The sequence below is a fragment of the Moschus berezovskii genome, chromosome 16 (genome assembly GCF_049115385.1).
Source record: "Moschus berezovskii isolate FMDL1 chromosome 16, NW_MosBer_1.0, whole genome shotgun sequence".
Classification (NCBI taxonomy): domain Eukaryota; kingdom Metazoa; phylum Chordata; class Mammalia; order Artiodactyla; family Moschidae; genus Moschus; species Moschus berezovskii.
In genome coordinates, this window is record NC_142475.1 from 15,656,350 (window position 1) to 15,683,049 (window position 26,700).

Sequence of the window (26,700 nt, forward strand, 5' to 3'; positions counted from 1 at the left end):
AGGTCCATCAAGATCTTTATTCCTGAGCCATGCTGTTCAGGGACAAGCCTTGTGGCCAGGCTTAGATCACAAAATGGCTTAGGCAAGAAATGGCTTCTCTAATGCCAAGAAAGCCTGGTTGTTTTTCTGGGGAACCCCTACTTTATCTGTTTACACGTCAGCCCCTGTGATCTTGAGCCCACTCTGTCATTTCACTGCATTGCCCCACCAGGCAGAGGCTCTGCTAGGACTGGGCTTGCACTCTCTAAAGGAATAAGATGGGTCATTCAGAGGACCTTGAGGAGACTTGGCATTGTTCACCTCCTCCCTGCCCCCTCATGCTTCCTCTTCTGGAGAGCCCCTCGAGATTTACACGATGTCAAAGCAGAAGCCTAGTGACTGGCATCTGATTTCAAGTAGATTATTGATCTCAGTGCGGCAAATGGCCCCAGAGCTGTTCTCTTGGCAGATATTCAGTCATGCGGCATCAGAAGCAGTGGTACTCGACTAAATATTTTTTACTGTTAAAATATGCATTATAGGAACATTTCACTTCTTATTTTATGCATGCACGTGTATATTCAACAAACATATATACATATATTGAGCCCCTGCTTTGTGCAAGACACTCTGCTAGGTCCTGGAGATGTGGCAGTGAAAAAGACTGGCAAAAATCCCTGTCCTCCCCTGCTTCTGAAACATAAGAGAATCCTCTTTTTTCCACCTCATTTTGTCCTACATACTGTAGGTTTTGGCTTTCCAACTCTGACTCGAGAACCTTCAGAGCTTTTCGTCGGTTTAGAGTTTCTGCCTCCAAGCCTTGCCTACTCAGTTTTGTCCTCTCCTACTGTCTCCTTCCACTCTAGTTATCCGGAGTCCTCACTCCTGAAGTCACGAAACAGATTATTGAGTACTTTCTTCCCTAAGTTCCAACTAATGGAATCTTATGTTCTCATTGACTTTTCCTGTAGAGTCACACTTTTTCTTTCCCTTATCCTGTTTCCTGTTGTGCTGTACTGCAAAATTTAGTCTTTTTAAAAAAAATTTTTTTTTTTTTAGTTCATTTTAGACCCCTGTGTTGTGTGTTAGTTGCTGCTGGGGCTTTTCTTTAGTTGCAGAAAGTAGCGGCTACTTTAGTTGCGGTGTGCAGGCATCCCACTGCAGTGCCTTCTCCTGCTGCAGAGCACAGGCTCTAGGGCGCGCAGTCTCAGTAGTTGCAGCTCCCGGGCTTTAGAGCACAGGCTCAGGAGTTGTGGTGCAGGGGCTTAGCTGCTCCTCAGCATGTGGGATCTTCCTGGATCAGGGACCAAACCCAGGTCTCTTGCATTGGCAGGAGGATTCTGTGACCATTGAGCAACCAGAGAAGCCCTTTCATCTTTTACTGTATGTGATCTTCTTCTCTAATTGTTTTTGTTTTAAGAATGGTGAGTAGAGTCAAACTGCCAGGTTTGAATCCCCACACAACCACAAGCTTACTTTTACCCCTCTGTGCTTCAGTCTTTTCATTTATGAAATGAGGGTAGTGCTAGTACTTCCCTCACAGGCTTGTAAGAACAGATGAGTAAGGCATGGGGAATAGGGCTTGACACACAAAGTTCTCAGTAAACATTGGTGCTTAAGATGAGCAATTATTTAAGGAAAGAGGCCGCACCCGTGTGCTGCTTTGGTAAATACACAACCCAAAGCTATTAAGCACATGTAGGTACCCCCAAGCTTATTAAATTTGATTAAACTGGATAATTAGAAGGTGTTTTTAATTTACAAAATGCTTCGCCATATAATTTTTAAATAGGCACTCTCTTGAAGCATTACAGATAATTAAACTTGAGTGGTATTGGAGAAGACTCTTGAGAGTCCCTTGGACTACAAGGAGATCAAACCAGTCAATCCTAAAAGAAATCAGTTCTGAATATTCATTAGAAGGACTGATGTTGAAGCCGAAACTCTAATACTTTGGCCACCTGATGCGAAGAACTGACACATTGGAAAAGACCCTAATGCTTGGAAAGATTGAAGTCAGGAGGAGAAGGGGACGACAGCGGATGGGATGGATGGATGGCATCACCGACTTGATGGACATGAATTTGAGCAAGCTCTGGGAATTGGTGATGGACAGGGAAGCCTGGCGTGCTTCAGTCCATGGGGTCACAAAGATTCGGACACTACTGAGCAACTGAACTGAAGTAAACTGGAAATATTAATATTTCTTGTGAAACAGCATGCCTGTATTCATTAGGCAGATTTTATTAATTCTGAGTCACCAGTTTTTTAGATTAAAATAAGTCAGAGATCATCTGTTTAATTCCCTGGTTTTCAAACCAGATTCTACTCTACCAAGGGTTGTGTCTGATCAGCCAGGGGATAATATGCTGGATGGAAAAATATGACATGTCCAATTTATGTGAATATTTGAGAGAAAACACTTTTATAAAGCCTGGCACATACTTAGTGTTCATTAAAGTTTTGACTAAAATGGCTGTGAAAACAAACAACAACTGTGACTGTTAGGAATAGATGTAAAATTCACATGAATGTTAAAGGTAAGAGTTAAAATTCCTGCGAAGCTATTTTAAACTAAATCCTCAGGCTTCATAAGGATGTATTCTACATTCATTCTCTTCTGGCATCAGAACTGTTTGAGAATCCTTGCTAGTTCAATCTGCTCATTTTCTACTCTCAAACCGAAGCTCCGAGATACGATTTCTGGTTCCTAAATTTGGTGTCCCAGCCAGGGCTCCCAGGCAGTGGTGTGTTTTACTGGATAAGCTGTGATTCAAGCATGTGGACTACACTGTTTTGTAGGATAATTTTGAATGGCTCTTAATACAGTCTGATCTGAATCAAGACCTTCACTAGTCAACGAGTTCTGCAGAGCTCCATTTATTTACTACGTATTTTTAAGTTTGGAAAATATTTTGGAGTGTAGATCAAGTCGTTTTTCATGTAAGTGAAAACAGAATGGAGTGAGAAAGTGAAATGAGATACGTTTCTGTTACTTCATTTTTTATTCAAGAGTTACCATTAACTGAGCCCTTAGTTTATGCAGAGCCCCGTGCATTGTATTGGGTACGTTACCTTACAGCCATTTGTAGATTATTCCCATTTATAGAAAGGGGGACCGAAGCTCAAAGAGGGAAAATAATTTTCCTAAGATTATATGACTAAAAAGTGTTAAGGAAGATATTTGAATTCAGGTCTTTCTCACTCTGCAGTAAAGGCTCTTAAACACTCTGCCACATAGATTACTGTTGATTTTGTATGAAGTGTTGAATTGGAAAGAAGATAAGTGAATTTAACTCAATGGCACTCATCGGGTGTGGTGCAAATCCTGATGTGAATTTTGAAAGTTTGTGCATGGTCTGCTGCCATTTACTAGACAGGCGTCAGGGATGTTAGCCGTCCTGCAGTGTACGACACCTGATTCTGCTTTGCGTAAAGTAGTGGCTGCATGGATTTAATATGCACTGAATTTTCCAGGAATACAATAAAAAGGCAAGATTGAACTTTAAAAATAAAATTTGTACTTTATCAAAGAGTGTTTATGAATTTAGGGAACCATGTTGCCAGCGGCATTACTGCCCTGTCTAACAGGTACTAGTATACACCTATATCTCTCTGCCTTTGTAGCTGTTCCCGGCATGTAATTCTATGTACAGGTATGAGTAAAGGCTAGTATTGAAACGTTTAAATGCTTGGAGAATGGCTTGGTTGTGGCTGCACTGAGCTTCCCATCCTCCTAGTGTCTCCTTCCTGCAGGACCCTCCCCTCCCTACAGTCAGAAAGCAAAGAGTTAATGACTGCTGTGTGGGGGCTTCTAGGACCCTGCTCCAGCGCTACAGATCATGCCCAGGCCTCTGTTGGCGCCTGCATCTGTGATTATCCCCCTGGGTTAAGCATACCTCTATTTCATAATGTCATCTAGTTATGTGAAATACTTACAAACAGAAAACAGATATTATTTTAATTACTTTTGGGCGTCCCTTGTGGCTCAGCTGGTAAAGAATCCGCCTGCAATGCGGGAGACCTGGGTTCTATCCCTGGGTTGGGAAGATCCCCTGGAGAAGGGAAGGGCTACCCACTCCAGTATTCTGGCCTGGAGAATTCCATGAACTATATGGTCCATGGGGTCGCAAAGAGTCGGACATGACTGAGCGACTTTCACTTCTCTAATTACTTTTAGTTCTCCCCTACATCACAATGAGGGCACATATTGTAGGACTTGTTTTGATAAAAGTTATGTGTCTAGTAGGTTACGTAATTAATGAATTTCATTTAAAAATAGAAGACAGGTGTTTCAAGCTTTTAAGTACAAGAAAGGGGGCATTGAGTTTGAGAGCTGAGAACCGCTGTGGATTGTCTTCTTACTTTAAATTGAAATCTTTTGCAGTTCTAAATTAAAGGTACAGTTGGCCTCATCTCAGTAGTAGAAATGAAAATGTTAGTAATTTGTGTTCAGTTTTTGGTGAGGGTATCATATTGTAATAGTGTATTTCATTTGTCATTGATTCACGTGGCTCTTGTTTCACTTAATATTGATAAACTGTTTTAGCTAATTAAATTTTTTTACAAGGGCATAGGGATTTTATCTTCATTTTTCATCCTGCCAACAAACTTTATGCAGTGTCAGCCCTGATACGTGATTCAGTTATTTGACAACACAGTTGTCATTTACAACAACTTGTGTTATTTACAACACAGTTATTTTTTTCTGTTGAATTAAGAGTTTTTGGTGTTAATTCTAGTCCCTCTGGTTACAAATCCCTGCTGTAGATCAGTATCATAGTAACTTTTTTTTAAGTTTGTTTTTTTAAAATGTGGACCATTTTTAAAGTCTTTATTGAATGTGTTACAGTGTTGCTTCTGTTTTTATGTTTTGGTCTTTTGGCCCCCTGATATCTTAGCTCCCTGACCAGGATTGAACCTGCGCCTCCTCCACTGGAAGGCCAAGTCTTAACTACTGGATCACCAGGGAAGTCCCCTATGATAACATTTTGGTGTCATTAACCCATCTATAATAGATGGAGATGTATTATGTTGAAGATTCAAATTCTAAGTCACATGAACATTTATTCATTACATTTATTTTTATTTTTGAAATTTATTTCAAAATTTATTGCTTTCTTTCCAGAAATGTCTAATGCAAAAGAAAGAAAACATGCAAAGAAGATGAGAAACCAGCCCACCAATGTGACTTTATCCTCTGGCTTTGTGGCTGACAGTGGTGTAAAGCACCATAATGGAGGTGGAAAACCTCTCCAGTCTCAAAAAGGTAAGACACACACGGTGCTCGCTACACACGCTTCCCTATGGATCAGGTTGCTTCTGTCAGCTCCTTTTGGCAATCATCATCTAAATGATGGAGGAGCTAGGTTAAAAATAGATACGATTGACCCTCATTATTTGTAAGCTTTGTATTTGCAAACTCTCCTAGGTGCTAAATTTGTAACCCCAAGCTTCATCCTCATGGCACTTTGGTGGTCACGCCAAAAGTGGGAAAGTTTGTTATTCACCTGATGCAGGTATTGGCAGTGGAGTTCCCAGTGCCGTCCTGTTTGACTTTCTTACCAGAGGAAGGAGACTGATGGGGCAGGGCCGTGTAGTGTAAGAAACTCCAGCTGTCACAGGGGTTTGAATGCTGATTGTGCAGAGGCCCCAGGCATGTCACTTAACACTTCTGAACCTCATTTTCTCTTTGGAAAAGAAAGGCTGAGTTGCTCTCACGATTTAAGACCGTCATCTCTGAGATCTGTGTAACACACATACGTGCATGGACATGTACATGTTTTCTCTAGGAGCAAGGGCTCAGTGTCACTCATTCACTGTTGGCTGTGACTTTCTGGAACATAGCGGCTGGGAACAATGAAAACTGGCTGTATGTATTTTAGAGCTGATATATTTTATCTGTACCTTAACAGTTTATTAAATGACACTGGTATGTTTCTTAAAAGAAATACAGTGCCTTTATCATGTCTGCATTTAACTTTTGTACTGATTTTAGAAATCTTTTAAGGTGATGTGAAGGGCATAGCTGTTTATTAGTCAGCAACAGGAAATAGAAAATAGATTGAAATGCAACACTCATGCCCAACAGGCCAGGTGAGAAGCCTTAACACATATCTCATTTATATCTCACAGTGACAGACTTTGCAACATGTTTTATGATTATAGGGGCTTAATAATTGTCACCACAATGGAAATAAGCAGGAATGCAGTGAAATTCTCCACTGATCTTTCCCTGTGTTCACAGAGAGGGATTTGATGATATCTTGAAGTCAGAATGGTTTGAATGCCCAGGCATATGTATAGAAATGGCCTTTATTTCTTTCTTAGCATAGTGGCTATCTATTGGAGTGTATCAGAGAATTAAGATGAAAGACTAAAAATGCACAGTCAGGTGAACTGTAGTATTTAAGGAAACTTGGGTATAAAATTCACATTGCACTATTTATGTGGAGAAAATTTCCCTTGTATCTGTTATATCCAAGGTTCTTCCATGTGTCACAGGGACATGGTTAGCTAGCATGCCGCCTCCTAGCTGTGTGACCTTGGGCAAGTCAATTTACCTCCCCACTTGGGATCCCTCCTCCTGCAGGGGAGGACAGGAATAGCCACCTTACAGGGGGGTTACAGGACTAAAATCCCGATCAGTGTTGTCACCCAACACTCTCATCCTTATCTCTGATAAAAGTGACCTGTTTCTTCTTGTTTTCTTTTTGAAAACATACATACTAGAGTCTCATCCTGGAACTTCCCGACAGCGGCAGACCAGAGCGACCCACCGTCTGCTGGCCGAGTCTGATGCAAAGGAGCAGCCTTCCTCCAGGGTAACCTTTAGAAAAAAGGGAGGATGGAAAGCAGGTCCCGAGGGCACTTCTCAGGAGATTCCCAAGTATATAACCGGTAGGTGTTTGTACGGAAGCCAAGCGTGATTGGACTGTGAGCTCTGTTTCTCCTGCAGCCAGATTTCTAGTGCCCTCTGGTAGCTCAGTTGGTAAACAATCTGCCTGCAATGCAGGAGACCCCAGTTTGATTCCTGGGTCTGGAAGACCTGCTGGAGAAGGGATAGGCTACCCACTCCATTATTTGGGCTTCCCTGGGGGCTCAGCTGGTAAAGAATCCACCCGCAATGCTGGAGACCTGGGTTGGGAAAATCCCCTGGAGGGGTGCCAGGGTACCCACTCCAGTATTCTGGCCTGGAGAATTCCATGGACTGTGTAGTCCATGGGGTCTCAGAGTCGGACACAACTGAGTGACTTTCAGTTCAGGTCTGTCTCACCTGCAGCCTGATCTCACTGCCTGGGCCTGCTTGCTCTCCCCCATCTCTCTCACCATCTTCTTAGAGGTCCTAATTTGTCTTTTTTGTCTTAAAGTTGTCTTTGGCACCACCCCCTCCTTGTTAAAAAATATAAAATGCCATCCATACTCTTCAGCACGCATCTCCAAAGATAAAACCAAATTTAGCGCAGTCTGAGGGCAGCCACGGCCTGTAAGTTCCTGTCTCCAGGCGCTTTGTTGCCTCGTTTCCTGATGCCCCCTCGTTCACCTTTACCCCCACTACCTCATAACTCTGTATTCTTAAGGTCTTTATGCCTTCCTGGAGGAATTCACTTAAGTGTCTCCAGCACTCTGTTTATTCTTTAAGGAAAAAAAGAGTATTTTTCAATAAAGAAAACTAAAAATAATTATGGTTATATATTTGTAAAAAAGCAGACTGTTAAGGAAGAAAACCCTTGGAATCAAAACTAAGATTTTGTTTTTTCTTTGTTTTCTGGTGGGATTATTACACTTAAGAATGGTTGTGATTATATTGCATGTAGCCCTCCAATTTAAAAAGAAAACCTTTTAAGCTTTTTAAACTTTTTTTTTCTGATTAGGAAAGTAGAACTGAATCCTTGCAGAAAACTTGAAAAATATAAGTTGAAGGACAGTTTCCCAACCGTGTAACACAGAAATAACTACTATTGGTGTTAATCTATTAGGGGGTTAGGGTAGTGGATGAATTGTAAGCTCGTGTACTTAAAATCTCTTTTCTTTCTGAAATCTACCAGAAAAAGTATTGATTCTAGATGAGATTTTAAATGGCATTGCCATTTCCTTTGACAGCTTCTACTTTTGCTCAAGCCCGAGCTGCTGAAATCAGTGCCATGTTGAAAGCAGTGACCCAGAAATCTTCTAATTCGCTGGTCTTCCAGACGCTGCCACGGCACATGAGACGGAGAGCCATGAGCCACAATGTGAAACGCCTTCCTCGGCGGCTACGGGAGATCGCCCAGAAAGAGGTATGAGAGTCCCTTAATGCAAATGTTTAGGTTAGTAGTTCTTTAAAGAAATTGAGAAGTATTAGCCTGATAGAATTTATTAAAATGAAAACTAAGAAACAACGTCCTCATTTTGCATGTCTTTTGGTTTATCATTATCTTTACCCCCTTCACCCCATACCCCCAAAATCAGCAGGCTGCTTGATATTATAGCTACTTTTAAATATAGCATTTGAAACCTCTCTCTCTTTATGATGTTAAACAGTTGATGTTCCCCAACCAATCTAGAGCTGGAAGGTTCAAAGATTGCCTTTTGTCTTTTCTAAAATTGAAAACTTGAACTTGGATTTAATTTTTGTTCAAGTCCTATTGTTTTTGGCTTTACCAAAATTCTTGGTTTGGTCACTCTATGATTGTCCAAGCACCTTATGTCTTCATTAATTGATTCAAAATTTCTTTGTCAAGTGCCTTCTAGGTAGTGGCATGGCGCTGGTGGTGGGGTTAGAGTCCATTAAGGTAAAATCTTCAGGGGCCCACACACTAATGGAGAAGAGTTTTTTCCACAGAAGTTTAGCTTAGCTATAGAAGAGAGGAAGAGTGAAAACTAAACAGGAATTTTGTACTTTCTAGATTTAATGAGAAGTCTGTTTCCTCATGTTAGCATTTAGCATTTGTCTTTCAGTACTTAAGTGATATGAATTGTGTAGGTTTTTCCCATTTTTATATTTTTGGTCCTTAGATTTGGGTTTAATTATTATCTTAGAGGTTAAAAAAACTATAGAACGAGAACAACGAAGAGCTAGCATTTGATTTATTCTTTCTTGCTGTCTGATATTAATAGCCACACATTGGTTTGACTTACTATGTTGAACATTTTGTAAATATTCTAATCTTCCCAGGCCCCAAAGTTTGCCCAGTTCGTGAGTGATAGAACTGAGCTTCCTTCCTAGGTTTGCTTTTTCCTAAAATCTCCATTCTTTCTGTGACCTCCTCTACTTTCATTGGAAAAAATCACCAAATTAAAAAATTGCACAAACTAATGGAGTCCGTAAGGTATTTCACTTCACCTAAAATTAGCTGTTTGAATTCCTAACACTTAACTTTGTTTTGAGATGGTAACCAACAGGGATCTGCCTGTCTTCTTGAAACTATAGGCAGAGAAAGCAGTTCATCAGAAAAAAGAACACTCAAAAAATAAGTGCCATAAAGCTCGACGATGTCACATAAACCGCGTACTGGAATTTAACCGGAGACAAAAGAAGAACAAATGGCTGGAAACTCACATCTGGCACGCAAAGCGGTTTCACATGGTCAAGAGGTGGGGCTACTGCCTGGGGGAGAGGCCAACAGTCAAGAGCCACAGAGCCTGCTACCGGGCCATGACGAGCCGCTGCCTCCTTCAGGTAGGCTTTTCTGAAGCCAGCGGCCACTCAGCGCGCTCCCCTTTGTTTCTATTTAGACTCTTCCCGACCCTTTTAGAAGAGTTCGTGATAGGCCAAAGCCCTATCTAAAATGATGTATTTTAAAAATAATTACTGGGCGAGAACCATTTTGCTAGATGCTGGAGTTGAAGCAGCCGAAAGTTTTGGGGGAGACTGACAATCAGATAATTAGCCTAATATTCAGTTGTAAGGGAAAATTGTGCAATACTATGGGTATTCATAACGGGAAGAGGAGTGCTTCCCCGTGCAAGTGACGTCTGAGCCTAGCTCTAAGGGATAGAAATTGCCAGAGTGGGGAAGGCAGAAGGCAGTCAGATAGGAGAGGATTGAAATAAACGCACTGTGACAAAGACGAAGAGAGTGAGAGAGCAGGGCTGACATCAGGGTGAGAGGAGTTCTGGAGAAATAAATAGAAACCAGAGCCCGCGGGGTCTTGTTGGTCATGCTCCAGGTTGATTCAGCATTGGTTTATTTAGCAGTCATTCGCCACCATAGATATTTGAGAACCATCTCTGCTGGGAAGTGTGTTTTAAAGTCTTTGAGAGGACAGTTGATTTTAGAGCTGATTTTAGAGCTGCGTAATCGTCTTTGCCTGTCTTGGCTGTCCTAGCTCCTCCACCCCAGCAGCCTGCCCCCGTCCCCCCAACTCCGCCTGAAATTGCTTCCTCTCTTTTTCAGTACATGTTTAGCACTCTCTCCTTTGCAGAGGGCCTTTCAATGGCAGGATGGTCTTGGCTAACTTTAGAAAGCTGTTAGTATTTGCATCCTCTGATAGCTCTTGAGAGCAATATAGCAGAATAATCAATACAAGAACCTGAAAAAAATTTGTGGTAAAAAAGACATAAGGTCAGATTTGCCATTTTATTTTTAAGTCCGCACTTCTGTGGTACTTATTACTTAGGTCTTAAGTATATTCACATTGTTTGTGACTGTCATTACCATTCATGTCCGGGACTTGTTCGTCCCTCAAGCTGAAATCCTGCATCCATTACACACTAAGTCCCCATTCCTGTCTCGCCCTGGTCTCTGTCAGCTACCATTCTACTTTTCATCTTTATAAATTCGACCACTATAGGTGGCTCACCTAAGTAGAATCACATAATACTTGTAATTTTGAGACTGGCTTATTTCCCTCAGCAGGATGTCTTCAAGGTTCATCCATGTTGTATCATGGGTCAGAATTTCCCTCATTTTTAAGGCTGAATGATATTCCATTGTATTTTATACCACATTGTGTTTATCCATTCACCCATCAAAGTTATCCACTCCTGGGTGGTTTCCACTTCTTGGCTATTGTGAGTAATGCTGCTGTGAACATGGCTGTACAAATATCCCTTCAATTCTTTGCTTTCGGTTCTTTTGGGTACATACCCAGGAGTGGAACTGCTGCATCATGTGGTGGTTCTTGGTTTAAATTGTTGAGGAACCATCATACTGTTTTCCTTAGAGGCTCTACTGTTTTGCATGCCCATCAGCAGTTTCTCCACATCCTCACCAACACTTGGTGTTTTCTGTTTTTTGGTTGTTTTTTTTTTTTTTATAATTGCCATCCTAATGGGTATAAAGTAAAATACAGGGACCTCTTCAGAGCCTTTGATTTGAAGACTCAGCAGCAGAAATCATGGATTAGAGTCAGATTCTTCATTTTACATTGCGGGATTGGGATTCGGAGTGATCAAGTGACTTGCCTAGGGCCACACAGCTTGTTGGTGACCTACCTAGCTCTTGGAAGCTGACTCCCCTGGTCCATGCTTTCTCCACTACCATCACTCAGATTTTAAGGCAGACATAGTGGCTTCTCATTTGGGGCAGAATTTTTGCTGAGGTTATCCCATACTTTCTTTACATCAGCCCTAAGTAATAAAAATAATATCTAGTAATAAATATTTCTGAATACTTACTCTCTGTTTTAGTACTTTACATATGTTTACTCACTTAATCCATACAACAACTATGGGGGAATGTTTACTACTATTTCCACCTTATAAATGAGGAAGCTGAAGTACAGAGAAGTTGGGCAGTTTGCCCACAGCCGTACAGCTACCGAGTGGTGAAGCTGGGATCTGAGCCCAGGCAGTCTGGCTCCAGAGTTCCGTGCTCTTAGCCATCATTCTCTGCTGTCAGCCAGTTGCACACGCTCCAGTGGGGTTCACCTGCCACTGACAGCTGGGAGTGGATCACTGTTGCTGGAAGATTTCTATCAGCACAGATGAACGTGAGTTTGTTGGAGCCTTTGCTGTACTTTGCATTTTAGTTTCCTTGTGTACTGGATTTGCTTATAGGAGCTGTGGCAGAGGGGTTAGCTCGGGGGTCAGTGAACGTGACTCGAATGCCAGCTTCTCCACTCTCTGATGATATGACGGTTCAAGTAGCAGTCTCTGTCTCAGTGTCCTCATCCAGCAAATAAGTTAATGCTGGCATCTGATCATCAGGTGTTGGGAAGATTAAATGACAGTCCAGTAAGGAGTTAACCCCGCGCTGGCACTCAGGAGCCTTTCAGTAGCTATTAACCATTATTATGTCTTTAACATAATTGATTTTATTAGCTCAGTCTGAGCTCTCTTCATCCTATTGAAATTGATAAAGCCTTATTCTCATTATTCACATTTTTCCTTGTACATTGCTTAGTCAAAGTTGGATATCATGGTTAATACTGAGCAGGGGGACTTCCCTGGTGGTCCAGTGGCTAAGGCTCCATGCTCCCAATGCAGGGGGCCTGGGTTTGATCCCTGGTCAGGAAACTAGATCCTTCATGTCAACAGCTAAGATCCAGAGCAGCCAAATAAATAATATTAAACCAACAAAAGAGAGAGACTGAACAGGGGAGAAATGTGGGATAAATTGCCTCATGTGTCTTTAGGCTGAGTGTTGAATAATCCTGAAGTCCTAAATTAGCTAACCAAAGTGAGCATCCTTAACATAATTTTGCTGGATTTATTACAGTCTTACTTATTCTACTTTGATTTTTCACTTTAGGTAGATTTTGGGGAGGGATAATCCTTAACGGCAGTAGTTTTTACATACTACTTGGAATTTATCTGTGAATATAGGATAAAACACATATTTCCTTTCTGAAAAGTAAGACACTACCACTTACATTTTAAATAAAAATTCAAGTATTTAATTGTATCTCCCTCTTTTTACAGGATTTATCCTACTACTGTTGTTTGGAGTTGGAGGGCAAGGAGGAAGAAATACTAAAAGCACTTTCTTCAATGTGTAGCATAGACGCAGGTAAACTTGTTTCAAAGCTGAGTCCTGTTTAAGTCTGTATTTATTCATTTCATGAACAAGTGTCTGCTGTAAGCCTTTTGGCATTTAAACAGGCTTTACGGAGATAGTTCTTCTTCCTAACGAGTATATTCATGTAAGGAAAGCTTGGGGTAGCTTTTAAATCATTTCTAACATTACTAAGTATAAAGTGAGAGAACCATTATTCTTGTGCAGTAAATCTAGATAGGAGGAAACTCAAAATTCATTAAGTCATTTTCTCAATAAATTTTTATTGAGAACTTATCATGTGCCAGGGTTTGATCTAAGCAACGACCAAAACTAAAACCTCATCTGTCATGAAGATGGACAGTAAATGATCTTGGAATCTTGTTTTTGTTTATGTCAGGATTGACTTTTGCCGCAGTCCACTGTTTGTCTGGCAAGTGCCAAGGGAGTGTCGTGCTTTACCGGGCAAATAAGTATCCCCTAGAAATGCTGGGTCCTGTGACATTTATGTGGAAGGCCCGGGGGACCCCTGGTGACACTTCTGAGAGCAGGCAGCTGTGGATCTGGCTTCATCCAGCTCTTAAACAGGTATAGTCCTTGAGATGGCTTCTCGTCACTCACTCTGTTAGAAACGAGTGCTACGGAAATTTAAGTAGTGTGGAACTTTGACTGATTGCTCGGTATTGGAATATAGGGAGGATAGTTATGTTAATATTAGTAAGTGAAGCAGATCTTGACCTGACTTTTGGTAAGCCCTGAGTAGATGTAGAGATGAAACCAGTCTCATACAAATGGCTTGAAACGGTGCATTGGACGAGTGCTTCCATTATCCTTAACTGGTTCATTGGTATTCATGTGATTGTTGGAGCCAGTTTGATGATGAAAGTCTGTTTTGAGTACTTCTGACAATTTTTTAATACCGCGTTTAGATTAGCTTCCCTCTGTCAGCACACTCATTGCTTTTATACAGTAGACTACAAATTTTCTCCAAATTAGTCTTTAAATTAGTTTTTAAAAAAATTGGTCAGAGTAGTCACGTTGTCTTCATGAATCTTGGACATTTAGGAGTTCTTTTTTGTTCTATGTGTCAAGCACTACTCAGAGGAATCAAAAAAGCTTTTTGATGATTTTAAATTTAGCTTCATTTGTGTGAGATAGTATAAATTTTTACATGTAGAAAAAATAAACCAAATTAAACTTGTATTTAAATTCAGAGTTTAAAATGTTTGAACGTGTCCTTAGGATATCTTAGAGGAGATAAAAGCAGTGTGTCAGTGTACGGAACCCACCAAGGCAACTGTCCGGATCCCAGAGCCCCTTCTGACGCCGTCTCTAGAGAAAAGCCAGATAGACTTGCCTGAAGAAAAAGTCGGCAAGAAAAGAAAACGGAAGGATGATGGGGAAAACACTCAACCAGTTAAAAAAGTCATTGGTGATGGAACTAGAGATCCACTTCAACTGTATTCTTGGCTCTCTCCAACCACAGGCATCGTGATCCGGTATGGGCTGAACCTACCGAGCGTTTTCAGTTAAGGCGTGCTCTGTTTTTGTCAGTGAGACAGGCATTGTATGCAGTATAAAGCCCTTCTCTCTCTTTCAGTGATTTGACGATGGAGATGAACAGATTCCGGCTGATCGGGCCTCTTTCTCACTCCATCTTAACTGAGGCGCTCAGAGCTGCTTCCGTCCACACCGTAAGAGTAAACCTGAGGGCACTGCTTTATTCTGGTCAGGTCCTTCTTAGCAAATCTATGAAACCTAACGTGCAATTGGGCAACATTTGGGGCCATAGGTTATACATGTTTGTTTGCCTATTTATGCTTATTATCAAAGATTTTTATCTTTCATTTCTCCTAGAATAGCAAATCTAAGTGAATGTAGCAAGTGAACTGATTGGTTTTTATTTAAATACGGACTGCTCCTGCAGCTTCTGAATTTTGTAAAGGGTCTTAACTTCTGCTCCATAGGTAAGTAGGTAACAGGGAGCTGCCTCTGAAATCGCTGAAAGTATACGCCAGGTTTTTTTATTTGTTTGTTTGTGTGATACACATTCTCTGGGGTTCGTTTTCAGGATGGTCTCTAGCATGTTGAGAGTAAGTTGCAGAGGGAGGATTCGAACCTGCAAAGTTTGGTTCCAGGGTCTGTAGTTTGAACCACATGCTACCTGAGTTTCTGTGAGGTAAAGGGCTCAAGGTATTAATATTATAGGTTAGACTCTGTAGGGGAACATCCCTCTTCAGCAAAGTTTGGTATGAATTACAGCTGTAAAGTTCTCTTCCCGGGCATGCCTATGGTACTTGAAGTGCTGTTTGAAACCTCAGTTCCTAGTTCTGTTCAGAAAAAAAGGCAAGTAAAATGCAGTATTTCTTGAAATTTCTGGAAAAACTATAGTAGTAATATCTTCCTTTGCTGAAGATTTCTTCAAAAGGGGTTTTGTTTTGGTTTTTCTTCAGTGGGGAAAGTTTTATTGCTTAGTCTGGCGATGAAGTTGGTAGTGTTGGGAGAAGAGCAAGAAGCAAGGTCTGTCGTGTTGGCGCTGTGCTCCAGAGACCACAGGCGTGTGCTAAGGTAGTCAGGTAGTCTCTCAGAAGACCGCAGGTAATTCTTCTTAGTGTATGAAATCTTGAGAGAAGTATAGTCCTACGTCCTTGTCTTTGATTAGAAGAGTCGTTAGTCTGATGTAACGATTTCCCTGGTTCCTCTCCTAAAACATTCATTCTAAGAAACGAGGGTGAAAGGATGGAGGCCAATAGCACAAACATTTTAACCAAAATTATTAACCCTGATCCACTGTTTGTCTGGTGAACAGGAGTTGTTGTTTTCTAGGAGGGAGAGGACACAGAGAAGACACCTCACCGTTGGTGGATTGAAACCTGCAAGAATCCTGATAGTGTTTCCCTTCATCGTAGACAAGAGGCCATTTTTGAATTGTTGGGAGGTATACAGGGGAATGGGGCTTCCCAGGTGGCGCTAGTGGTAAAGAACCCGCCTGCCAGTGCAGAAGACGTAAGAGACGCGGGTTTGATCCCTGGGTTGGGAAGATCCCCTGGAGGAGGGCATGGCAACCCATTGCAGTATTCTCGCCTGGAGAATCCCCTGGACAGAGGAGCCTGGCGGGCTACAGTCCATAGGGTCACAAAGAATTGGACACGACTGAAGTGACTTAGCACTCAGCATGCATGCAGGGGAACACTGGGTTGTACTGGGGAAGAAGCGAGGAGTGGGAACTGGGTTAAAAGAGCATCTGGCAGCTGAGCTACCTAAATGTAGTGGTGCCTTTTACTTTGAAACTGTTAAAATACAGCAAGAAGCACGAATGAGATGTTAGTATTTTAAATAAATAACTGGTATTCCGTTACTGTAGGTAAATGCATATGCTAGCTACTAGACTGAAATCTTACTTAGCTGCTCTTGATTGCATTTGTGTGTAAAGCTCCTGTAGTTATTGATAGGAACATACATGTTCATGTTATGTTAACTTAAAGTTTTTGGTAAGAAGCTTCACTCTTTATGAATGTTAATTTATTCTCTGAAAGTATCATTGGGAAGATAAAAGGGAATGTGTGTCTTTACAGAATCAGCCCAAGATGAAAATTTCATTAGAAACATTTGAAAATGAAAGCAAAATATGTATGTATTTGTGAATAACTTCCTGTTTGCGTTTTGTTTTGTTGCTAAAGGAATAACATCACCAGCAGAAATTCCAGCAGGTACTATTCTAGGACTGACAGTTGGTGATCCACGAATAAATCTGCCTCAAAAGAGGTCCAAAGTTTTGCCCAATCCAGAAAAATGCCAAGGTAAAGTTCCTGAGACAACCCTGGTTTTCCTTAACAACTGTTCTGACTAGTCAGTCCCATTAGAAGAATTCCGTCAGTGACAACTTCTGCAGTAACTTAACCTGTAGAAAATTTCAGGCCATCTTTTTACCTGCCTACCTTTTCAAGGTGATCATGATAAGAGGAAATAGTATATCAGGAAGTATCTTTAGCTGTAAACATGTAGCCTGATCCTCATGTTCATTTTTTCCGTTGAGTTCTCTATTTTCAACATCTAGTAAAAACCTGCCTCTGCAAACGGGGTTCTCTGAAAATGCCTGGCTTTTCAGAATTTTAATTATGAGGAAGGGACCTGCACCCGCAGCTGGTCTTGTGCTCTTTGGAAGCCTCTGTCTGACCATACAGATGACCCAGGTTCGAATCCTGGCAAGGCCATCCCAGGTGCTGAAGGGTAAGAGGTCTCGGCTTAGACTCAGTAGTGTGGCCTGCGGGGATTTCTTCGGGGTAACGTGGTTGGGTGTGGGTGGGGGCTGGCTCAAATCTTAGTCTGATCTGCACAATTGTGATAATGCCTCACTGTGTTTACTGACATTTAAGCCCAATTAACTGGAAGAATAATTAAAATCAGTCTGTCAGTTTTTGGAGAAAAGATACTGGTGTGTGTAGTGACAACTTGAAATTTGCTTTTTTTTTTCTTTTTTAACCTTCGCAAGTAGGTAGATAGCTTATTAAGGTGGATTGGCTGAAAGAGGAGTTTAAGATAGGTAAGTTAGTTAATTAGAGAGTCTAACACTTTAATCAATGAATTGTTGGCTCTGTCTTTTCTTTTTTAATAGCAGTGTGGTTGGGGACAACCATTAATAGAGTATCTACTTCACTGATAATTGTTGACTGTCAGAATGATCTCAAAACTGCAGTTAAACTCTACCTAGTTTGTCTTGCTGCCTCAAATCCTCTTTTGGAATAATTTTTAAAAATTCCTATTGGGGCATAGATTTACAATGTTATGTTAGTTTCAGGTGTATGGCAAAGTGAATTTGTTATTTATATACAGTCAGTTCAGTTCAGTCGCTCAGTCGTGTCCCACTCTTTTTGACCCCGTGGACTGCAGCACGCCACATACATATATCCATTGTTTTTAAGATTCTTTTCCCATATAGGCCATTACAGAGTATTGAGTAGAGCACCTTTTGCTATACAGTAGGTCCATATTAGTTATCTATTTTATATACAGTAGTGTGTATGTGTCAATCCCAGTCTCCCAATTTATTCCTCCCTTCTTTCCCCCCAACCCCATAACCATAAATTTATTTTCTACATTTGTAACTACTTCTTTTTTGTAGATAAGTTCTTTTGTGGCCTTTTTTTTCAGATTCCACATATAAGCTATATCATATAATATTTGTCTTTCTCTGTCTTGCTTCACTTATTATGACTCTACCTAGGTCGATCCATGTTGTTGTAAATGGAATTATTTTTTTCTTTTTGATGGCTGAGTAATATTCCCTTTATATATGTTCCAAATCTTCTTTATCCATTCCTCTATTGATGGACATTTAGGTTGCTTCCATGTCTTAGGTATTGTAAATAGTGCTGCAGTAACATTGGGGTGCATGTATCTGTTTGAATTATGATTTTCTTTGGATGTATGCTCAGGAATGGGATTGCCAGATCGTATTGTAGCTCTATTTTTAGTTTTTTAAGGAATCTTCGTACTGTTCTCCATAGTGTCTGATCCAGTTTTGGGAAAAGGCAGTTATGTGTTAAATTCTTTCTAAGGCTTTCATTGTTCATTTGCTAAGTTGTGTTCAACTCTGCGGCCCCGTGGGCTGCAACGCGCCAGGCTTCCCAGTCCTTCACTATCTCCTAGAGTTTGCTCAAACTCATGTCCATTGAGTCAGTGATCCCATCCAACCATCTTATTCTCTGCCACCCACTTCTCCTCCTGCCTTCAGTCTTTCCCAGCATCAGGATCTTTTCCAGTGAGTTGGCTCTTCACATCAGATAGCCAAAGTATTGGAGGTTCAGCTTCAGCTTCAGTCCTTCCAAGGAATATTCAGGGTTGATTTCCTTTAGGATGGACTAGTTTGATCCTCTTGCTGTCTAGGGAACTCTCAGGAGTCTTCTCCAGCACCACAGTTCGAAAGCATCAGTTCTTCGGCGCTCAGCCTTCTTTATGGTCCAACTCTCACATCCGTACTTGACTACTGGAAAAACCATAACTTTGATTTTACAAACCTTTGTCAGCAAAGTGACGTCTCTGCTTTTGAATACGCCGTCTAGGTTTGTCATAGCTTTGCTTCCAAGGAGCAAGCATCTTTTAACTTCATGGCTGCAGTCACCATCCACAGTGATTTTGGAGCCCAAGAAAATAAAATCTGTCACTGTTTTCACTTTTTCCCCTTCTATTTGCCATGAAGTGATGGGACTGGATGCCATGATCTTTAGTTTATTGAATGTTGAGTTTCAAGCCAGTTTTTTCACGCTCTTCTTTCACCCTCATCAAGAGGCTTTTTAGTTCCTCTTCACTTTTTGCCATTAGAGTGGTATGATCTTAATATAAATCAGTTCAGAGAAAATTAAAGTCTGTCTTGAAAAAACATTAAAAAATGATAACCAAGATAAGTCTAGTTACCATCTGTCATCATACAGATTTATTTCAATATCATTGGGTATATCCTTTGTCCTATTCATTGCATCCCCATGACATTTATTTTATAACCGGAAGTTCGTGTCTTTTAATCTCTCTCAGCTATTTCATTCATCCTTCCACGAATCTCCCCTCTGGCTACCACCAGTTTGTTCTCTGTATCAATGACTCTGTTTCTGTTTTATGTTTTGTTTTTTAGATTACGCATACTAGTGATATCATCTGGTATTTGGCTTTCTTTGTTTGGCTTATTTCACTTAACATAATATCCTCCAAGTCCATTCATGTTGTTAGAAATGGTAAAATTTCATTCTTTTTTATGGCTAAGTAGAATTCCATTATATATACACCACATATTCTTTAACTGTTCATCTGTTGATGGACCCTTAGGTTGCTTCCATACCTTGATGCAGTGAGCATAGGGGTGCACATATCTTTTCAATTTAGTGTTTTTATTTTCTTTGAAAACGCTACCCCCATATGGAATTGCTGGATTGTGTGGTAGTTTGATTTTTGGGTTTTTTGAGGAGCCTCCATCCTGTTTTACATAGTGACTGCACCAGTTGACATTCCTACCAACAGTGTATGAGGATTCCCTTCTCTCCACATCCTTGCCAGGTCGGTGTCCCCAGGAGGACTCCCAGTTGCCTCCTGCCTTTCTGGGAAACTTTAAAATCAGCAAGTAAAGGCTCTTTTCAGACTACTCCTCCGTTCTGGTTCTTGGAGCATGTAGATTTTGTGTGCACCCTTTCAGAGTGGGCTCTGTGTTTCCTGTAGCCCTCCAGCTGTCCTATTCAAGCCCAGCTGGCCTTCAAAGCCAGATGTTCTGTGAGCTCATCCTCTCCATACAGCTCCCCCAGGCTAGGGAACTTGATGTGCAGCTTGGGCCCTTTGCTCTTTTGGGAAAACTGCAATTGCGATTCTCCTCCTGTTTTTTGTGGGTCGCCTACCCTGGGGAGTATGTCTTGACTATACCAGGTCTATACCTCTCCTCTCCAGTTCCTTATTTTCTTTAGCCGTAGGAAGTCTCGTCTGCTAGTCTTCAAGATGTTCTCATGCATAGTTGCTCTGTGAACAGTTGTAATTGTGCTGTGCCCACGTGAGGAAGTGAGTTCAGGGTCTTCTCAACCGTCTTGACCACCAATCTCACAGTCTCACTGCATCACAACTGCAGAGTCACTTCCAACATTTTTGTTTTTTTCTTTCAGCAGTCAGACTCATGTGGGTATGTTCTATTGAGTGATCTTTTGTGTTGGCATTTTTAGGACCGTAGCCTAAACTCATGAATTGTCTGATTTTTTTTTTCTTTTTTCTTCTTCTAATTCTTCAGTCCAACAAAATAAAATCTGAAAGATGTTTTTCCCCCTGGTGTTTAAATAATTTCATGTAGGATATCTCTTCTATCAATATGCATGTTTATGATTGAAACGATTCCTCCCCCTTTCCCACTGGAGTACTTTTTGGCCAGTGTGGCTCGTTTAAAGGGATGAAACAACATAGTTCACAGAGAATATATTCATTTGAAAGGAATGAGAGCAATACGTTTTACAGAAAGGGAATTCACTGAGTTCAATAAAAATAGGGTCCTTAGAGACTTGAAATAAAAGGACAGAAAAAAAGGATGGTATCTGTTAGCTTAGGACTTTTGGGTCAGGGATACTATAAAGAGCCCTGAAGCCTGTAGTTAAAATATAACTTGTACAATCAGAGCGTATGATCAAGAAGTGGTTCTTTGCCTCTGCAGTGATGCCTAGAATTTGATTATCTTCCCTGTGGAATCAGGCTGCTATTTCAAAGCAATTTAATGTAATATTTGCATCTTATACACTAAAAATAAATGTCAAGTAAGTTTAGGAGTCTGCACTGTTTCACAGATTATGAAACCAACTGTGAGAATAACAGTTTCTATTCAAGTAAATAAATTCCTCTAGAGAAGTAAATGCCTGTAGAATATTTTCCTCTAACGGAAGGTCCCCTAGCATCGTTTAGAATTTGACCCTTACTGACCTAAATTAAAGAATGTGGTTTAAGGCTGTTTCTTTTCCTTCTTAGATAATGAGAAAGTTAGACAGCTGCTTCTGGAGGGTGTGCCCATGGAGTGTTCACATAGCTTTCTCTGGAACCAAGATATCTGTAAGAGTGTCACAGAGAATAAAATCTCGGATCAGGTAACTAATGGTAAAGTCATGAAAACAGGTTGAAATTCATCACTCTAGATTCCGTGAAAGTTATTTCATACTTTATAGATGCCCATAGACTTCCTTTTATTTTTAGACTTTTGATCCCTTTACTTAATGATATAAACAATGATCTTTTTTTTCTGTTTTAGAGAAGAATAATCTCTAGAAAAGACTAATACAAAGACTTTTTCCTGAAAATGATAATCTTATGGTTTAAATATGTTTTTCATTCATTATTTTTTTCCCCTTATATTTTCTCTGTCTTTAATCTCACAATGATTGAGCTCCTGCCAGCACCAGGTATTGTATTCAGTGATGGGGCAAATGCCTAGGATACAATTGAAGAAGTACAGAGTACAAAGGAAGCCCAAAGAATGGGTACTGAGCCCGGATTAGGGAAATTGGGGAAAGCTTACCAGATGGAGGAGCCAGTATTTGAGCTAACTCTTAGGTGGATGGTCAGAATTAATCAGACTTTTTAGGACCAGGGGCCAAGAGCCAAGGCTACAATGGAGAAAGGATTGTCCGAGTTGAGAGGAACGGCAAGGGCCCAGGCCAAAAACAGGGTGACCTGTTCAGGAATCTCCAAGCAGACCAGTATCTTGGAGTTAAGGGTGAGGCAGGAGATGGAACTGAAGAGATTAAAATGGGGGTCGAGGGTAAAAGACCTTGAGGTGTCTTTGGATTTGGACTGAAGACTGTAGGGGCCATTGAAGATTTTAAGCTTGGCCATAACATGATTAGATTTCACCCTGGCAGTGTTGTGGAGATTAGGGATGGGGAAGAGGTGGCCTGAGGAGCTGGAGAGAGGACGTGTGGTTGGATGGCCTTGAAAGAGATCCTTAAAATAGTCCAGATGGCACGGTGGGGCCCTGAAGTGTGGCAGTGCAGCTGGAGTAGAAGGGCTGCGGTTTAGAGCATAGACCTGGGAAGTAAAACTGACAAGACTCGGTGAGATGGGATGTGGGAAAGGAGAAACCTCATGGGTTAGCTTCCAGCAGTCCAGCTTGGATTTAAGAGCTCAGCTGAGAGAGAGCCAGAGCCAGGTCTGACTTGTCGCTCCTGTCTTCCCAAGTGCTAGCAAAGTGCCTGGTTGTATCATAAGTGCTCAGGAAATATTTGAATGAACGAGTAAGTGAATGAACAGTAAATATTTGAAAGGGTGAATGAGCTGTGAGAACTGTGTGTCCTTCAGGAAGAGCGTGAAACAGTGGGGAGGATGAGCTCGATCTCAGGTAAACCGGGTTTGAGAGGCCTTGGGCTGTCCCAGGAGCAGATGTCCAGGAGACAGGTATCTGTCTCAGGAGGAAACACTGGGGCTATAGACATAGATTCTGTGGAATCACTACGGGTTAAAAAAAGGAGACCCAAGACTTGGTCATGCATGAAGGGCATTCCTGAGTTAAACTCTGTAGCTGGTGGAGGTGGTTTCTGGTGTAGTCTTCTCAGTTGAGTGGCAGGCCTCTCCTACCTGCTCATCTCCTTTGACAGCTGGCAAGACAAATCTGAAAGGATGTTGTTACCCGCTCCCTCCAGTCCACCTGACAGATAATTTGTAGCACCTTCTGTTTTAAGACCTGATGAGAAATTTTCTCAAAGAACTGACTTGCTTCCCTTGAGAAGTTGTTAATTATTATACCGCCTTTACTCCATGACCACCAATCTTAGCCAAAGTAAATGTAAGAGTGTTAAAATATAAGATTAATCCCGATATAAGAAACGAGCAGAATGAATGTATATTGTTTTAGAACGTTGAATCATCTAGTATATTCTAGGCCAAATTTAAGACAATATGGCATTTTCTACCAAAGCCCTTCTGTGGAGGAAAACCATCCTGGGAGTACTCTGTACTTAAAATGGCTCACATTTATTTATTGAGAATGCTTTCTTCCTAAAAGAGTGTTTAACGTTCTAAAGCTGCTTATAGGGAGACCCAGTAGGATCTCCCAGAAGACTAGAGTTGTTTGTCTTGAATTATTTTCTTCCACTTCAGGATTTAAACCGGAAGAGAAGTGAATTGCTGGTGCCTGGGTCACAACTTTTTTTAGGTCCCCATGAATCCAAGGTTCCTATACTTTTGATTCAACAACCAGGAAAAGTGACGGGTGATGACCAACGAGGCTGGGGAAGCGGCTGGGATGTCCTGCTCCCAAAGGGCTGGGGCATGGCGTTCTGGATTCCGTTTGTAAGTGACTCTTTTGATACTGACTAACAGTTACAACATTCAAGGTACATTCTTAGGGAGTGCCAAGTGCTGAAAATGTTCCTGACTTAATGCAGGGCCTAGAAATTGAGTGCTAGTTTTCTGCCCTTTGAGCTATAATCTTGGATACGAGATAATTTCATAAAGTCCCTGGAGCCAGGTTCATTAGTAAGAGTTGTGCTGGCATTTGGTGAACTTTTGAGGTTTTAAAAGTGACCTGATTTTTGAGTAGTAGTGGCAACAAATGAGGTTTTTTGGTTTCTTTTAACTTGAAATTTGTTACAATTTAAAACCAAAATATTTAATTTTTATAGATGCGTATAATACAATTGTTTTTGTGTCGATCCATATATTCTTCTTTTATTAACTGCAGCTAAAAATTTTCTTAAAAATCTAACGTGTGTTTGAGTTTTCCTGGTTAGTTTAAATAATTACTTTGAGAACATAAATGACGTGTAGGACTGTTAGATTCATGCAGGCAATTAATTTTAGTCCTTATGCATAGTGCAAAAGATATTTAATCATTTAGGAGTGGGGTTATTTTTAAAGAGAATTTTAAACTTATGAGCTGTTTCAGGTATACAGAAAGTGACACTTGGGTACTGTCCAGTTTAAGAAAGAAGACACTGAAGGGTCGTTGGAAGCGCTCTGTATCCCTCTCCAACCCCATTTCCTTCTCGCCTTCCAAAGGAATCTCTGGCCCTATTGGTGTTTGTTGCTATCATGCATGTTTTTATAGTTTTGCTAATCGTGTGTGTATGTATCCCAAACTAAGATAGCTAAATTTGTAACATGGAAACTTACATTACCATATGTAAAATAGATAGCCAACGGGAATTTGCTGTGTGGCTAAGAAACTCAAACAGGGGCTCTGTATCAACCTGGAGGGGTGGGATGGGGAGGGACCTGGGAGGCAGGTTCAAAAGGGAGGGGACACATGTATACCTATGGCTGATTCAGGTTGAGGTTTGACAGAAAGCAACAAAATTCTGTAAAGCAATTATCCTTTAATAAAAAAATAACTTTAAAAAATAGCTAGATTTGACATGTTTTTACTTGCTCTGTTCACTCAACATTGAGATTTTTTTTCCCCATGATGATTAATGAAGCTCTAAGTCATTCATTTTTACTATTGTATGGTAACTCATTGTAGAGTAATTCCTCAGTGTATTTATCCATTCTCTTTTTTTTTTAAGTAATTAATTTATTTTTTATTGGAGGCAAATTATTTTACAATATTATATTGGTTGGTTTTGCCATATATTGATATGAATTCGCCCTGGGTTTACATAAGTTCCCCCTCCTGAACCCCCCTCCCACCTCCTCCTCCCTTTATCCTCCCTCTGGGTCATCCCTGCACGCCAGCCCCGAGCATCATATAACATGCATCGACCCTGAACTAGTGGTTTGAAACACGTATGTTGTCATATGTGAAATGAATCACGAATCCATTCTCTTTTTGATGGGTATTTAGGTTTCCCACTTTCCCCATACAAAGAATTCAGCAGTTTCCTTGTAAGTTGGTATAATGACAGAATCTTTCTGGCATTTCTTCTAGATCTATCGAGGTGCAAGAGTCGGTGGGTTAAAAGAAACCTTAGTGCATTCTCAGTATAAAAGGTCGCCTAATGTCCCAGACGATTTCCCAGACTGCCCTGCTGGGGTTCTCTTTGCTGAAGAGCAAGCGAAACATCTTCTTGAGAAGTACAAGAGGTAAGAAACTGGCTTCTCTAGTTTTCTGTCTTAAAGGGAAGACACACTGCCCAGCAATATTTTTCCCAGCAATATTTTTCCCGGCATTATACCTGACTGTATAATGTTGAGTTCCTAGACTTGTCAACATTCCCGAGACATAATCTAAGAAGACATGACTTAGTTAGGAGATGGCCCTATCTCTGGATTTTATAGTCCATACAGGTTACAAACCCTTCTCTTGGTTATTTGGTTCAGTGACGATGGTATACGCCTGAACTGTGGACCTGAGTTCCAGGCGCTTGTTAGCAGATTCCCACTACTGAGCCTTGCCCCTCAAAATGGACATTGTATTTTTTTTCTTTGTAATGGTTATAAATGGAGTATATATTTATGAAATTTTAAAGAAAGTATGGAAACATATAAAAATACTTTATAAACTAGTGTATTCCTTTTATCAGTGTATTCTTTTTATCCAGAGAGATATGCACTTTTTTTATATTTTGCTGTCTTATCCATCTAGACTGTTTTCTTTTCTTTTTTCATTGGAAGAGTGGCCATTGAGAGGCTCTATTTCCTTTATATTCTGAAAAGGAAACCTTGGGCATGTGTATTTCCTGCTGAAATACAGTAGGCTCCTGGAAACACAGAAACCCTCTAGTTTGTTGTGGCATCTGCTGTGTCTAGCCAGTGCCCAGTGGGCCCGAATACTTGTATTTGTTGACTGATGAATGGGTGAATAATTGAATGTTGTGTTTCCTTGACTCTGAGCTCCACTGTCGTGCTCTCCTGTGCATGGCTGTAGCCACAGAGACAGGCCCTGCCTGACTTTCCAGGTTTGAATGATGAACAGATGAGCTGTGGTTTGAATGATAGACGAATAAGTGGGTGAGTGAGCGCCAAGAGGTTCCTGGATTCTGGCTCACAGGCTGTTTGAGGGCAGCCGTCCTGTGTTGTACATCCTTCGCCTCCCATAGTATGCAGGGGCTTCTCTGTGCTTATTAAATAGTCATTGGCAGAAATACTTATGTCTCATCCTTCAGATTTTTCTGTGTATAAATTTTTAAAATTTAATTAATTTTTACATTACTTGTTTATTTGGCTGCACTAGGGCTTAGTTGCAGCAGGCAGGATCTCTGATGTTAGTGGCAGCGTGTAGGAACTTTAGCTGCAGCATGTGGGATCTAGTTCCCTGACTAGGGATTGAACCCGTGCCCCCTGCATTGGGAGCGTGGAGTCTTAGCCACTGGACCACCAGGGAAGTTGGAATTTTTTTTTTTAAGCATTATATGACATAT

The 26,700-nt window shown here is 40.9% G+C and overlaps 1 protein-coding gene across 1 annotated transcript in view; it reads left to right on the forward strand.

Moving 5' to 3' along the window:
- The window catches only part of POP1 (POP1 ribonuclease P/MRP subunit), a 32,935-nt gene that overhangs the window by 1,039 nt on the left and 5,196 nt on the right, over positions 1-26,700 (forward strand). The window contains exons 2-14 of the mRNA XM_055432355.2: positions 5,108-5,248; positions 6,712-6,879; positions 8,083-8,258; positions 9,392-9,640; positions 12,826-12,913; positions 13,299-13,486; positions 14,141-14,397; positions 14,499-14,592; positions 15,725-15,836; positions 16,579-16,698; positions 21,380-21,495; positions 23,501-23,692; positions 25,269-25,423. Coding sequence (XP_055288330.2) covers positions 5,110-5,248; positions 6,712-6,879; positions 8,083-8,258; positions 9,392-9,640; positions 12,826-12,913; positions 13,299-13,486; positions 14,141-14,397; positions 14,499-14,592; positions 15,725-15,836; positions 16,579-16,698; positions 21,380-21,495; positions 23,501-23,692; positions 25,269-25,423 — 2,054 coding nt within the window. The 5' untranslated portion in view covers positions 5,108-5,109. The remainder of the gene's footprint in view (positions 1-5,107; positions 5,249-6,711; positions 6,880-8,082; positions 8,259-9,391; positions 9,641-12,825; positions 12,914-13,298; positions 13,487-14,140; positions 14,398-14,498; positions 14,593-15,724; positions 15,837-16,578; positions 16,699-21,379; positions 21,496-23,500; positions 23,693-25,268; positions 25,424-26,700) is intronic.